This window comes from Gallinula chloropus, assembly GCF_964237585.1.
Source record: "Gallinula chloropus genome assembly, chromosome: 4".
Lineage (NCBI taxonomy): Eukaryota > Metazoa > Chordata > Aves > Gruiformes > Rallidae > Gallinula > Gallinula chloropus.
Genome location: NC_140088.1, coordinates 37,389,992 through 37,404,616, shown reverse-complemented (window position 1 = coordinate 37,404,616; position 14,625 = coordinate 37,389,992). Strand labels below are relative to the sequence as shown.

Sequence of the window (14,625 nt, the reverse complement as noted above, 5' to 3'; positions counted from 1 at the left end):
TCCAACTCAGTGAACTTCCCAGAGGAACTTTGGTCTAAAGTGCAGGGAAGGCAGAATTGTAAACTCCTGCAATAGAAGAAACTGGGTTGGTTTCCCTGGGAATACTTTTTCTACTGAGAGCATCATCATTGCATCATTTTGCTTCGATCTTTGCAGAGAAGGGATCTACCAAACGTAGAAAGAAACCCATGGCTGCACACACAAAATTCCCGCTTTAGAAACGTAGTAGAGATGCTGTCTGCAAGTGGTTCTGACACCTCAAAAAACCCTCAAGCAACCTTTTGGGCAGGAAGAGCTGGCACCGTACCCCTTCAGGTGCAGTTAAATCAGCCCAGACGTATTAGAAGGAGCAAACTGGGTGCTCTGTAGATCCTTCAAAACCTGTCCCATATTGGTCTGAGCATTTAAGACTGTATTCATACAACCTACCCTTACCTATCTAAAAATTAGTTACCAGTTCTTTAGCTTGAGATACCTCATCAAGATTTATCCTCTAGATAAGAGAGGACACATACCTCAAAGCGGTGCCTAACACAGGAGAGAATAATGTTGGTTTTTTTCCTGTTAGAATGAAGGTATTTCATTCATTATTTTAATGAAATTTCCTGGAGTTGTACAGGAACAATTCATTGCCCTTTAGTGATAAGGGAGTGAGATCCTGAAAATAAAAAGAGGTCACAAGGCAGGTTTTAAGCTGTAAACTGGGAGATACAGATGTCTGTGGAAGAGCATTTTGACAGGGCTATCAAGGGTCTTGGAGCTAATGTCCAGTGTGCATCTGAAAAGACCAAGAGGGAGGAAGAAAAAGCTACCCACAAGAAAATACAGACGATGACTCAAACTGTCTATGGTATCTGGTGACTGGCACAAGCCCGTAGTAGAAGGAAAGCAAGACTCAGAAGTGCTTCCAAACCAAATCTGGAAGCCTAAGTAATAGGGTAGGGAAACAAAGACCCTTGGTGTCAAGCAAAGCTAGGGTGTCCAATATCACAAAACCAGCAGTTAAATGTCATGCTGAAGCTACTTCCACATGACAAACTCCCTCAGGACGTTCTTCACCTCTCTGTTCCTGAGGCTGTAGATCAGGGGGTTCAGCATGGGCACCACCAGTGAGTAAAACACAGAAAAATTCTTGTCTGTACTCAAGGTGTTGCTGGGACTTGGTCAGAAGTTCAAGGCAAGGATAGACCCATGGAAGATGGAGACTGCAGTCAGGTGGGAGGTGCAAGTGGAGAAGGTTTTTCACCGGCTCTTAGCAGAGGGCAGAGAGGATGAAAGCGTAGGAGACCAGGACAGCCAAGACGGTTACCATTTCCACCAGTACCCCAAGGCCAAATATCAGATGCTTGTTGACTGAGATGTCAGAGCAGCAGAGTGCTAGTGGTACGGGGCTTTCGAGCAAGATGCTCACAAAAGGTTAAAGGGCGCTTGCTAATAAATTGCTTGCAAAGGGTTAAATGGTGCTTGTTAAGGGGGGCTTACTAACAGGATGGTTTGTGTCAGAAATGACCTTGCATTAACAATGCCTACTATGTGCTCTGTGAAAATAAAATGATTTCTTTGACGAGTTCCAGTCACCCCACTGGTCTAAGAACTCCTTATCTGTCTGATGAATTCCTTGCTTGTCTCGTAATTGATCATAAATTCAGGCAGAGCATCTCATTGTAGCTAGTTCGAGCTCCCCCTTCTCCTTGAAGGTATACAAAACCTGCTGAAACCAAACTTACAATTTGGATCAGAGTCAGGGGGTAACTGAGCCTGCACAAAACAGAAGGTTACTTGCGGTGACAAAGAGGAGCCATCCGACTTCATCCCCACGACCCTCAACGACCACCACCAAACAGCAGTGCACAGGCGCAGTGGGGAGGAGTTTATGGAAATGACTTCTTGGGACTAATTTTAATACGAAGCGGGACAGGTTATGCACATGTATAGGTGTATTGCAAAATGCTATTAACAATTGCAGATGGCTATGTGGCGGTCATATGCCATTGCAGCCAGAAGGAAGCACTCAGTGGTCCCAAAACCTATGGAAAAAAAAAAAAAGCTGGGTGTCACAGCTGACAAGAGAGATTGTTTTCTTCTCCATCAGAAAGTTCATTAATGTTCTCGGCGCCACCACTGATGGGTAGCAGGAATCTAGAAGAGATAAATTGCTCAAGAAGAAATATATGGCTCTCGGTCTGATTTTCCTCAGCCATCTTCTCCAAAAGCACTGCCACTTGTGTTCACAAAGCAAGAGTAAAAGCAACAAATTAGCAGAGAGACTCAGCACCAGAAAACACCAACAATCCCCAGTGGCGTACTGGCTAGGATTCTCGTTGTCAGAATTTGTTTAATTTTAAATCAACATTCATCAAAACCACACAATTTGGCAAAGCAGTGGAAATTTTATTTTGGTATCAGTCACTCACGAGTGGTTCAATTTTTCATTCATTCTGAGATACACATAGAATATTATCTATTGTATATTCACAGTATGCATGACATTGAAGTGCAATCCTTATGATTTCTAGTTGAAGCAAGGGTTTGGTGATTCCTACTGAACAAATTAATTATATCAGAAATGAAAACAGACATTTCAGAGAAATTGAAAAAGAATATAATTTCTGTGTACTGTTTTCCAGCACGCAGAATCAAAACAACACAAGCAAATCTGACATAGCTTTCTGCATCCATAACTGATGTTTGAATATATGTACTGAAAAATTCCACTTAACACTACATTTAGGAACTGTCCCTGTCCAATACTAAACGCTCTGTATTAACACCACCACTTGAAGTACTTATTCATGATAAAATGCTTTTGAAAGGATTGAAGTGCAGCAGAAAAACCTTTACAATACCTTTGAACATGCTTTGAAGGGTCATTGTGGAAGAAGAGGATTCAGAGAAGGTTTTATCAGTTTAAGAACTTCTCCTGAAATCTATAGGTCCCATGTGGCTGGAAGAGCTCTAGCACTTGGTAGGGATATAGTCCACCACACTGGTAAAAAGTGTCCAAACTGCAAAACAGGATGACTGTGAATAGGCTCTGGCCTCTTAAATCTCAAAAAGGCCCCAAAAGAGAGACACCCCCTTCCAATCACCGCCAAAATGACAAAGCATTTACCACTTTGGCATGGAAATAATGATTCTCCGCACTGCTCTCTTCAGGGTACTCTTCACCTCTTGGTTCCTCAGGGTGTAGATGAAGGGGTTCAGCAGGGGAGACACCACTGCATAAAAGACAGAAACTATTTTGTCTCTGCTTGGGAAGTAGCTGGATATAGGCCGCAGGTACATGAAGAGAAGGGTCCCATAGAAGATGGTGACAACCATCAGGTGGGATGTACAGGTACCAAAAGCTTTACGCTTGCCCAGCGCAGAGCCCATCTTGAGGATGGTGAATAGGATGCAGCCGTAGGAGATGAGGATGACTGATGTGGTGGCAATCACGTTGAAGCCCCCAAGAGCAAGTACCAGCACTTCGTTCAGGTGAGTATCAGAGCAGGCCAGTTTTGTCAGGGGTGGCCCATCACAGAAGAAGTGGTCAATGATGTTGGGACCACACAAGGACACTCTCAGGGCAAAGCCCGTGAGCACCAGTGAATCAAAAAAACCAATCACGTAGCACCCAGCCAAGAGGGAAACACAGACCTTCTGGGACATGACAACAGGGTAGTGCAGTGGGTTGCAGATGGCAACGTAGCGATCGTATGCCATCACGGCCAGGAGGTAGCACTCCACAGTTACAAAAGCAGTGTAGAAATACAGCTGTGTGAGACAGCCAGCAAAAGAAATGGTCTTCTTTTCTGAAGAGAGGGTCAGTAGCATTTTGGGTGTCACAACTGAGGAGTAACAGAGATCCAAGAAGGACAAGTTGCTGAGGAAGAAGTACATGGAGGTTTGAAGTTGGGAATCAAACCAGACAGCATAGATGATGCCAAGGTTTCCCACCACGGTGAGGACATAGATGAGCAGGAAAACCACAAAGAGCTTAACTTGGAGGTCGTGGCGATCTGTGAACCCCTTGAATACAAACTCTGTCACCGTGGTCCAGTTTTCCCAAGCCATCAGTGTGCAAGAGACTCACAGGTCTCAGGCAGGGAGGGAATTTCCGTGTGATCACTTACGACAACTTAATTAGCATGTATGTAGGACAAGCAGTAACTTCCCCAGTACATTCAAGCCGCTCCTTAACATATCAAATGCAGGCTAGAAAGTCAAGCTTCATGCTAGACAAAGGTTGTGCCATAACTATGTGTCCCAAAGACAAGGATTTGAGAACAGTTTAATGTATCATCCCTTTCTCTGTGAGAAAGGTTCCACCTGCCAGCATACCAGGCCAGAATATTCTGCAATTTTTTTATTCCCAGTCCAGTCTGCTCCTTTGGCCTGAAAACTCTCACTGGCCTTTGTTCTAACTTGACACCAATTGCACTGCCAGTGTTCAAAAAGGTATTGAGATGCCACCCCTTCTGGTTTCCTGGAGAAGGTTGAGTTTTCTACAGTCTGAACTACTTCTGCCCTTGCACCTGTTACTGGTTTCCCCAAGGACATCAATCAAAAGGTATAAAGACAGGTTCTGCGCCTTTTTAGTTCTGAGGAAAAGTAGAGAAATAACAACACACAAAGTTACAAAAATCCTGTTCAATTGAAAACGGGTGTGATCATCTCAAACACAACAGCCTAATTAACATGTCCTCAAAAAGGCTTGTTCCTGGGGAGAGGGTAAACACATCAGACATTCTAAAGAATTCCATCCTAGTGATTCCGTGAGACATGTCCCAGTGTAACTCTTACCAGGAGTCAAGGATATATTGTCAAGGAGAAAAGGCAATTTTTGCTCCTGAGACAATGACCATCACATTTTTTTGGCATGGCCTCTAATCAGATCTCTCTTACCTGCCTGCGTGACTGCATTGCCCAGAATCAGCACTGACTTAAGGAAAACAACTTGCTCTACCTCCCAGCTCACGTTAGCCATCAGAGCTTCTGGGAAGCACATTTATTCCCAGTCTCCTTTTCTTCTACCTGTTTCTTTAATTCTACATGATGTTGGATGCTCATGTACAGCCACGTCTCCAAGAGGCTCTCGTCTTCACTATTTATGGCTTTCCAGCTTAGGTGGTTGGGATAAACTGCCAACAGCCTCATTGGCACATCACCCCATGACAATCATCTCTGGGTTTCCATCCCCCACCCCCCTCTTCTTTTCTTCAGATAGAATTGAAAACTTCTCTTAATGATTTCAAGAGTTAGAGGTCTGGAGCTATTACTGCCTTATCCCTTGAGATAAGTTGTCTTCTGGGAGACAGAATAGGCCAAGATCAGAAACTGCTGTGAGATTATTAAGAAACAGCATCTCCTAGAGACAACATCTCAGTGTCTTGCAACTATAGAAACACTCAAGGCAGAAAGATTGCCCTGTCTTTCCTCAACCTTGAAAGTCATAAAGAAAAGTCTACCCATTCCCAAAACAAAATGTTACCAACCTACTGAAGGCCATAACGCTAATACCAAATGAGGAAACGGAGGTGGTACAGAGGACCAGAGAACAAGACTTGACGAGAGCATTACACTAGCAACTCTCTGTCCCCCACTGAGGATACCATCTCCCATAATACCCATGGAGGGACACAATCCGGATGGGGAGAGACCACTAGAGGAGCAAGGACTGGCTGGGTTGTGTGCAGAAGGTGTTTGCTTCTATTCTGCCTGGGGTCCGGGGAGTGCCACAGGGCTTTGTCCTCTTTAATCTCTTTAAATGGAGAGAGTCATCTTGGGAGCTATCGTGCAGCACGTGTGTGATGGCCTGGGCATCAGGCCTAGTCAACATGGGTTTACAAAATTAGATCCTCTTGAGGAAACCTCATCCCCTTCTGTTACAAGGTGACCTTCTTAATGGATGAGGGGAAGGCAGTGGATGTGGTCTACTTGGACTTCAGTAAAGCCTTTAACACTGTTTCTCTCAGCATTCTGATGGAGAAACTGGCTGCCACTGGCCTGGACAGGCAGACTCTCTGCTGGGTTAAAAACTGTCTGGATGGCCAGGCCCAAAGGGTGGTGGTAAATGGAGAAAAATCCAGCTGGAGGCCAGTAACGATTAGCATCCCCAGGGCTCAGTCCTGGGTCCAGTCTTGTTCAACATCTTTATCAATGACCTTGATGCAGGGATTAAATGTTTCCTCAGGAGGTTTCCAGAGAACACTATGCTGAGAGGAAGTGTTGATTTGGTTGAGAGTCAGGAGGCTCTTTAGAGGGATTGGAACAGACTGGACCTACGGGCTGAGACCAATGGGATGAAGTTTAACAAGGCCAAGTGTGGAGTGCTGCACATGGGACATAACAACCCCATGCAGCACTACAGGCTGGGGGAGACTGGCTGGAGAGCTGTCATGCGGAGAATGATCTTGGGGGTGTTGGCTGACTGCAAACAGAAGATGAGTAAGAAGTGTGCTCATGTGGGCAGGAAAGCCAATGGCATCCTGGCTTGTATCAAAAACAGTGCGGCCAGTAGGTTTGGGGAGGAGATTGTGCCCCTGTACTCAGCACTGGTGATGCCGAATCTCAAGTACTTTTTCCAGTTCTGGGCCCCTCACCAGAAGAAGGATTCTGAGGTCCTTGAGTGACTCTAAAGAAGGGCAACCAGGTTGGGGAAGGGGCTGGTGGGAAAATCATGTGAGGAGGGGCTGAGGGAGCTAGGGGTATTCAGGCTGGAGAAGAGGAGGCCGAGGGGAGACCTTATCGCTGCCTACAACTACCTGAAGGGAGGTTGTAGAGAGATGGGCAATGGTCTCTTCAGCCAGGTGACAGGAGAGAGGACAAAGGGACATGGCATAAACCTGCACCAGGGTAGGGTCAGATTAGATGGTAGGAAACACATTTTCCCTGAAAGAGCTCTCAGGGCCTGGATCACGCTGCCCACGGAGGGGGTTGAGTCACCATCCCAGGATATGTTTAAAAGAAGGGTATATGAGGTACTTAGGGATATGCTTTCGCATAGGAGGGGAATGGCTGTACTTGATGATCTCAAAGCTCTTTCCCAACCTTGTAATTCTCTGATTCTGTGTGAAATACAGCCCAGGAGGACACCATGGTGTGCAGGGCACCATCCCACAGTACCTGAGGAAGATGAGTAGGGTAGACCCAGAGACCTGGGCCGAATTCAGCCAACACTCCAGATCATCAGGCAAGATGGTGATGAGCTAACGGACATTCAGATACAAATAGCTATATGCTTTGAGATAATTAGAGAAAAATAGTAGAAATATCAAGTTTATTGCAACTAATGCACCCTGACATGACTGTACATCATCAACATATGTACAGAAAAATTCCACTTAACACTACATTTAGGAACTGTCCCTGTCCAATACTTAATGCTCTGTATTAACACCACCATTTGAAGTACTTATTCATGATAAAATGCTTTTGAAAGGAGTGAAGTGCAGCAGAAAAATCTTTACAATACCTTTGAACATGCTTTGATGGGTCATTGTGGAAGAGGAGGATTCAGAGAAACTTTTATCAGTTTGAGTACTTCTCCTGAAATCTATAGGTCCCATGTCGTGTCTGGAAGAGCTCTAGCACTTGGTAAGGTTATAGTCCACTACGCTGGTACAAAGTGTCCAAACTGCCAGACAGGATGACTATGATTGGGCTCAGGCCAAAGACAGTTGAGAAGAAAACGGTCCACGTCCTCAGCAAAAATCTCACGGCCATGTTATATTTCAGAGCCAAGCCTCAACATTATATTTTGCTCCAAAGGGTGACCTGGGGTTGCATAAGGAATGGCAGGTCCATGAGAACACCCAGCATGTGCTCATATCCAAAGACTCAGAAACAGTCTGGACATTTCAGTGTGTTTCCTCACAATCAGCTTCTGGTGGCTCTTCAATCAGTACTTATTTCTCCCATTACACAATACACTATCTAGAGGCAAATGTATAACAAATTAATCCCACAGAGATAGAGACAGACTACGCAGTGGACAATAACATACAGAAGAATTATCAGAGCTTCTCTTCAATCTCAAAAAGGACCCAAAAGAGAGAGACCACATTCCCATCACTGCTGAAATGTCAAAACATTTACCACTTTGGCATGAAAATAATGATTCTCCGCACTGCTCTCTTCAGGGTACTCCTCACCTCTTGGTTCCTCAGGGTGTAGATGAAGGGGTTCAGCAGGGGAGACACCACTGCATAAAAGACAGAAACTATTTTGTCCCTGCCTGGGAAGTAGCTGGAGACGGGCCGCAGGTATGTGAAGAGAAGGGTCCCATAGAAGATGGTGACAACCATCAGGTGGGATGCACAGGTACCAAAAGCTTTACGCTTGCCCAGCACAGAGCCCATCTTGAGGATGGTGAATAGGATGCAGCCATAGGAGATGAGGATGACTGACATGGTGGCAACCAAGTTGAAGCCCCCAAGAGCAAGTACCAGCACTTCGTTCAGGTGAGTGTCAGAGCAGGCCAGTTTTGTCAGAGGTGGCCCATCACAGAAGAAGTGGTCAATTACGTTGGGGCCACAGAAGGACACTCTCAGGGCAAAGCCCGTGAGCACCAGTGAATCAAAAAAACCAATCACGTAGCACCCAGCCAAGAGGGAAACACAGACCTTCTGGGACATGACAACAGGGTAGTGCAGTGGGTTGCAGATGGCAACGTAGCGATCGTATGCCATCACAGCCAGGAGGTAAAACTCCACAGTTACAAAAGCAGCATAGAAATACAGCTGTGTGAGACAGCCAGCAAAAGAAATGGTCTTCTTTTCTGAAGAGAGGGTCAGTAGCATTTTGGGTGTCACGACTGAGGAGTAACACAGATCCAAGAAGGACAAGTTGCTGAGGAAGAAGTACATGGCGGTTTGAAGTTGGGAGTCAAACCAGACAGCAGAGATGATGCCAAGGTTTCCAACCACGGTGAGAACATAGATGAGCAGGAAAACCACAAAGAGCTTAACTTGGAGGTCGTGGCGATCTGTGAACCCCTTGAATACAAACTCTGTCACCGCGGTCCAGTTTTCCCAAGCCATCAGTGTCCACAACATCATTTAGACAACATCCATCTCTTGATAGTGTTGTCAAGGAGAAAAGGCAATTTTTGCTCCTGAGACAATGACCATCACATTTCTTTGGCATGGCCTCTAATCAGATCTCTCTTACCTGCCTGCGTGACTGCATTGCCCAGAATCAGCACTGACTTAAGGAAAACAACTTGCTCTACCTCCCAGCTCACGTTAGCCATCAGAGCTTCTGGGAAGCACATTTATTCCCAGTCTCCTTTTCTCCCGTTTCTTTAATTCTACATGATGTTGGATGCTCATGTACAGCCACGTCTCCAAGAGGCTCTCGTCTTCACTATTTATGGCTTTCCAGCTTAGGTGGTTGGGATAAACTGCCAACAGCCTCATTGGCACATCACTCCGTGACAATCATCTCTGGCTTTCCCTCCTCCCTCTCTTTTTTCTTTCTTATATAATTGAAAAATTCCCTTAGTGATTTTAAGAGTTAGAGGTCTGGAGCTATTACTGCCTTATCCCTTGAGATAAGTTGTCTTCTGGGAGACAGAATAGGCCAAGATCAGAAACTGCTGTGAGATTATTAAGAAACGGCATCTCCTAGAGACAACATCTCAGTGTCTTGCAACTATACAAACACTCAAGCCAGAAAGATTGCCCTGTCTTTCCTCAACCTTGAAAGTCATAAAGAAAAGTCTACCCATTCCCAAAACAAAATGTTACCAACCTAGTGAAGGCCATAAGTCTAATACCAAATGAGGAAATGGAGGTGGTACTGAGGACCAGAGAACAAGACTTGAAAATAGCATTACACTAGCAACTCTGTGTCCCCCGCTGAGTATACTATCATAATACTCATGGAGGGACACAATCGGGATGGGGAGAGACCACTTGAGGAGCAAGCACTGATGTTGGCTTGTTCTCTGCCTGGGGTCCGGGGAGTACCACAGGGTTCGTCCTCCTTAAGCTCTTGAAATGGAGAGAGAAATCTTGGGTGCTATCGTGCTCCATGTGCTTGATGACCAGGGCACCATGCCTAGTCAACATGGGTTTACAAAAGGTAGATCCTGTCAAACTAACCTTCCATGACAAGGTGGCCCACTTAATGGACGAGAGGAAGGCCATGGATGTGGTCTACATTGACACTGTTTCTCCCAGCACTCTGATTGAGAAACTGGATCGTCCAAAGGGTGGTGGTAAATGAAGCAAAATCCAGCTGGAGGCCTATCACGAGTGGCGTCCCCCAGGGCTCAGTCCTGGGTCCAGTCTTGTTCAACATCTTTATCAATGGCCTCGATGAAGGCATTGAATGTTCTCTCAGTATATTTGCAGATGACACTATGCTGGGAGGAAGTCTTGATCTGCTTGAGGGTAGGAAGGATCTTCAAAGAGACCATCCAACAGTACCCAAGCAAGGTGAGTAGGGTAGACCCAGAGTCCTGGGCTAAATTCAGCCAACACTGCAGACCATCAGGCCAGATGGTGATGATGAAGCAGGTCTGAGGTTAAGCCAAGTCAATTCCCTGCTTAGGCTTGGGCCCAGCAGTTGCTAGGTTATGTCCATGCACAAGCAACGCTACAGATCAAAAGAGTCCATAGGTGTGCATAGCTGTTGCTGTACTGGAAAGCAGCACTTCTCTAGCATAACCCAGGAGGGGAATAAGGGCCTTGGGCTGAGCTTAAATAGACCTCATGGGCAAATGGGCAGAGGGGGAGGATGGAGGCCCCAGCTGAGGCTGGTCAGGGCCATTAAGGCCTATTGGTTCACTCTGGGAGAGATTAATCTCTCTCTGAATGTTTCTCCACTGAATGTAGGAGAAGCCAAGAGTCACCAGCCCAGGTGTGGATTTCTAGGCCCTTGCTGTCCAAGTGAGGACAATCCCACCCTTGCTGGAAACCTCTGAATGTTCTGAAATTGCTCTAAACCCGTTTTCAATTTTTCACTAAGGTCAGCCTGAAACCTCTGCATGGGCACAAGTCTCTGGAGAAGCATCACGCAAGCTGGCCATTACTGCCATTGTGTATCTGTGCTTAGTGACTGCTCATCCACATAATGTCTCTCAGATACACACAATGGTTTTCAGAACTCCATTTCATCCTTTTTATCGTCTCTTCTCTGCCCTTCTCTTCCTTTCTTCTCCTCTTCTTCTGTCTCTTCTTCTTCCTCTTCTTATTCTTCCTTTTCTTCTTCCTCTTCTTCCTTTTCTCTTCTCTTCCTCTTCACTTCTCTCTTCTCTTTTCCTCTGGTGAACCCTGTCGAAGAGCCCTGGGGGCCTTCTCCCCGGAGAACCCAAGGGACCATATTTACAGCCTCTTCACCCAGCAGTTCAGCTACTGAAGTTTGGGAAGGAGGACATCTCTCTTCACATCAGGCAGTCAGCAGAGGTGATGTGGACATGCAGATGTTCTCTGCTGCATTTGGGGTAGATCCTTGGCTCCCATCACTGGGCAGCAGCGGAGGCACAGGAGGACCTGTAGCACTGAGACAAAGCAGAGCCTTGCCTGCGTTTCGACAGTAGGGTTTCTTCTTTGTGTCCTCTTTTTCTGGGCTCTGTTAGAAAACAGCCTTATCAAAGCAGGTTTTCTTTGTAATAGCAGGGATTAATGCTTTATGCAAATTCTTTTTCTTTTACTATGCCAGCTAAAGCATGATGCGCTGATTTACGTTAGTGTTAAATAAGGGTGACTCTCGTTTTGTTATGAGGAAGCGCAGCATTTCAAGTTGTCAGCACAATAGAGTCAGATTCAGCCTTGGGAATCAGCAGATTTTCAAATCAACTTAGTTTTCAGGTAAGCATCTTAATGCGCATGGTTGCAAGATGCTTCAGTATGCTGGAGCTCATAAAGGTGTAAATCACAAGTTTACAAATAGATGTAAATCTTATCCACTGTAACTGATATATAATAACTTGATAAATGTGATTTGAAGACTGGAATAATAGTGAAAAGCCAAAGAAGAGAAGCATCTGGAGGTCATTCATGTTGTGTCATCTGTGATGTCAGAGGGACTGTCACTTTCTCCAAGTTTACGAGGTTCCTCTGAGGTGTCTCCTGAAATAAATTTCAAAGTGGAAGGGAATAAAGATCTCATTCTTTTCTTAAATCTGAATACTGGTGTGCTGGACTAAAGCCCTTTAAGTGTAAAAGCACAGAAATACAAATTTGCCATTTGTATTGCTTCAACTCACTCCCTGCTGGTTCCTCAGTACCTCAACTGGAGACCAAAAACCCACGTGCAATTTGGGTTTAGAAAATATAGTAGAATATACCAAGACATGGCAGTTACCCTGGTGATTGGTTGGAGTGAAATAGGGTCCAAAACTGAAACTCTGTTTTTTTCTAATGTTGATACTTTTTCTTCCTTTTGCCTCAGCAGATAACGTCTGGTCATGGGAGGAAATCACACGCAGATTAAATTCATCCTCCTGGGAATTTCCAACAGCCCACATGTGCAGGCTCCTCTTTTCGGGTTGTTTCTATTGATTTACATTGTGACTTTGGTAGGGAACATTGGGATTATGGTCTTGGTTTGGGTGGTTCCCAGCCTCCACACCCCCATGTACTTCTTCCTCACCCACTTTTCCTTTGCTGATGTCTGCTATTCCACAGTCATCTCCCCCAAAATGCTAGCAGACCTGTTATCAGAAAACAACACCATTTCTTTCGCTGGCTGCGTGACGCAGTTCCATGGCTTTGCTTTCTTTGCAACTGTCGAGTGTCACCTCCTGGCTGTGATGGCCTATGACCGGCATGTTGCTATCTGCAACCCCTTGCTTTACGTGACCGTTATCTCCAGTCACATCTGCCGGCAGCTGGTGGCATCATCCTACCTCATCGCCTTTCTCAGTGCCGTCGTCTACACAGCCTGCACATTTGGGGGCTCCTTCTGCGGACCCAACCAAATCGACCACTTCTTTTGCGACGTCAATCCCGTGCTAAGGCTCGCCTGCTCCGACACCCGCAGCAACGAGATGGTCATCATTGCCTTTGTCGCCATAAACGCGGTGGGCACGAGCATGGCCATTTTGCTCTCCTACACCTGTATCCTCCGCGCGGTCCTGAGGATGCCCTCAGCATGGAGCAGGTCACGAGCCTTCAACACCTGCGCCTCCCACTTCACAGCCGTTTCCCTATTCTACGGGACCATATTCTTCATGTACCTACAACCTGCATCTAGCCACAGCAGCCTGGATAAGGTAGCCTCCATCTTCTACACCGTGGTCACCCCCATGCTCAACCCATTCATCTACAGCCTGAGGAACAAGGAGGTGAAGGATGCTCTGGTGAAGTGCAGGAGAAGGATGTTAAACTGCTGTCAACATCAAAGAGCTGTATCAGCCAGGAAATGAGCAGGTTTTCTTCTGTGAGGAAGCCTGTGATGCAACAAAGCAGTTGGCTTTTGCCCTAACCCTCACAATTGCACATAGGTTCTTCCACATTTTCGGCACAACATCAAATTGCAGTATTTAGCCCTGAGAAACAGACCCCGTGATCACTTCCTGCTTGGAAGGAAACCTGAAGTGGGAGCCTCAAACTTTAGTTCCCTCCTCAGCCACCAGCTGGTGGGAAGAAATTACCCTGAATTATTCCAGAACTCTTTCTCACAGAAAGGACAAATCATAGCTTTATTGGCTTATAACTTTTTTCACTGATAAATATGTATTTTTCTGGCAAGATACTGACCATACCCCCAAACTCCAATAAAATTCCTCACTGTGAACCTGGGAGTTATTTCTCAAAGTTACACTGCTGGGCTGGGAGGAAACGCTTTGGAAGAGTAAGTGCATTTTAAAATTTACTTTCTGGGGGAACAAAAAGTAAGATAAAAGGCTTGAAAAGATACAGCGTGTTTGTTCCTGACTTGAACTATGGAAAAGCTGGATCTCGAGCTACACCTTTAAATACCAAGGGGAATTCCTCTCCCAGGCTACACATTGGGGCATACATCTTCACTGACAGCGTAGGCAGTGTAAGTAAAAATACAGGACGATGAACTGTGTTGAAGCTGCCCGCTGTTAAGGACAATTTCTGCACAGTGATAGCAGCAAGGGTCTTGATAGCATCTTCAATAGGTCCTGGACTACAGGAGAAGTGCCTGAAGATTGGAGAATAGCCAATGTGACTCCAGTCTTTAAAAAAGGCAAGAAGGAGGATCCCAGTAACTACAGGCCAGTCAGCCTCACTTCTGTCCCTGGAAAGGTGATGGAACAGTTTGTTTTGGATGCCATCTCCAAACAACTGGAAGAGAAGAAGGTTATGAGGAGTAGTCAGCATGGATTCACCAAGGGGAAATCGTGCTCGACCAATCTCATAGCCTTCTATGATGTCATCACCAACTGGGTGGACGGAGGGAGAGCAGTGGATGTCATCTACCTTGACTTTAGCAAAGCTTTCGATACTGTCTCCCCCGACATCCTGATAGAGAAGCTGAGGGAACAAGGGTTAGATGAGTGGACAGTGAGGTGGGTCGAGAACTGGCTGTCGGACCGGGCTCAGAGGGTCGTGATCAGTGGAGTAGAATCTGAATGGAGGCCTGTGACTAGCGGTGTTCCCCAGGGCTCGGTGTTGGGTCCAGTCCTGTTTAATATCTTCATTGACAATCTTGATGAGGGTATAG

At 45.8% G+C, this 14,625-nt stretch overlaps 3 protein-coding genes across 3 annotated transcripts; 1 reads left to right on the top strand and 2 right to left on the bottom strand.

Moving 5' to 3' along the window:
- Positions 1-1,020: 1,020 nt before the first annotated feature.
- LOC311191083 (olfactory receptor 5AP2-like) lies at positions 1,021-4,056 on the bottom strand (the record flags this gene model as incomplete). Its single annotated transcript, XM_084263183.1, has 2 exons — positions 1,021-1,107; positions 3,217-4,056. 2 exons carry the CDS (start codon positions 4,054-4,056, stop codon positions 1,021-1,023), a joined length of 927 nt encoding a protein of 308 aa, XP_084119309.1.
- A 4,019-nt stretch (positions 4,057-8,075) lies between these two features.
- LOC311191082 (olfactory receptor 5AP2-like) lies at positions 8,076-9,023 on the bottom strand (the record flags this gene model as incomplete). Its single annotated transcript, XM_084263182.1, has 1 exon — positions 8,076-9,023. The coding sequence occupies one exon, from the start codon at positions 9,021-9,023 to the stop codon at positions 8,076-8,078; it is 948 nt and encodes a 315-aa protein (XP_084119308.1).
- A 3,374-nt stretch (positions 9,024-12,397) lies between these two features.
- Positions 12,398-13,357, top strand: LOC311191080 (olfactory receptor 5AP2-like; the record flags this gene model as incomplete). The annotated part of the gene is made up of 1 exon (XM_084263176.1): positions 12,398-13,357. One exon carries the CDS (start codon positions 12,398-12,400, stop codon positions 13,355-13,357), a length of 960 nt encoding a protein of 319 aa, XP_084119302.1.
- Between the last annotated feature and the right edge of the window lie 1,268 nt (positions 13,358-14,625).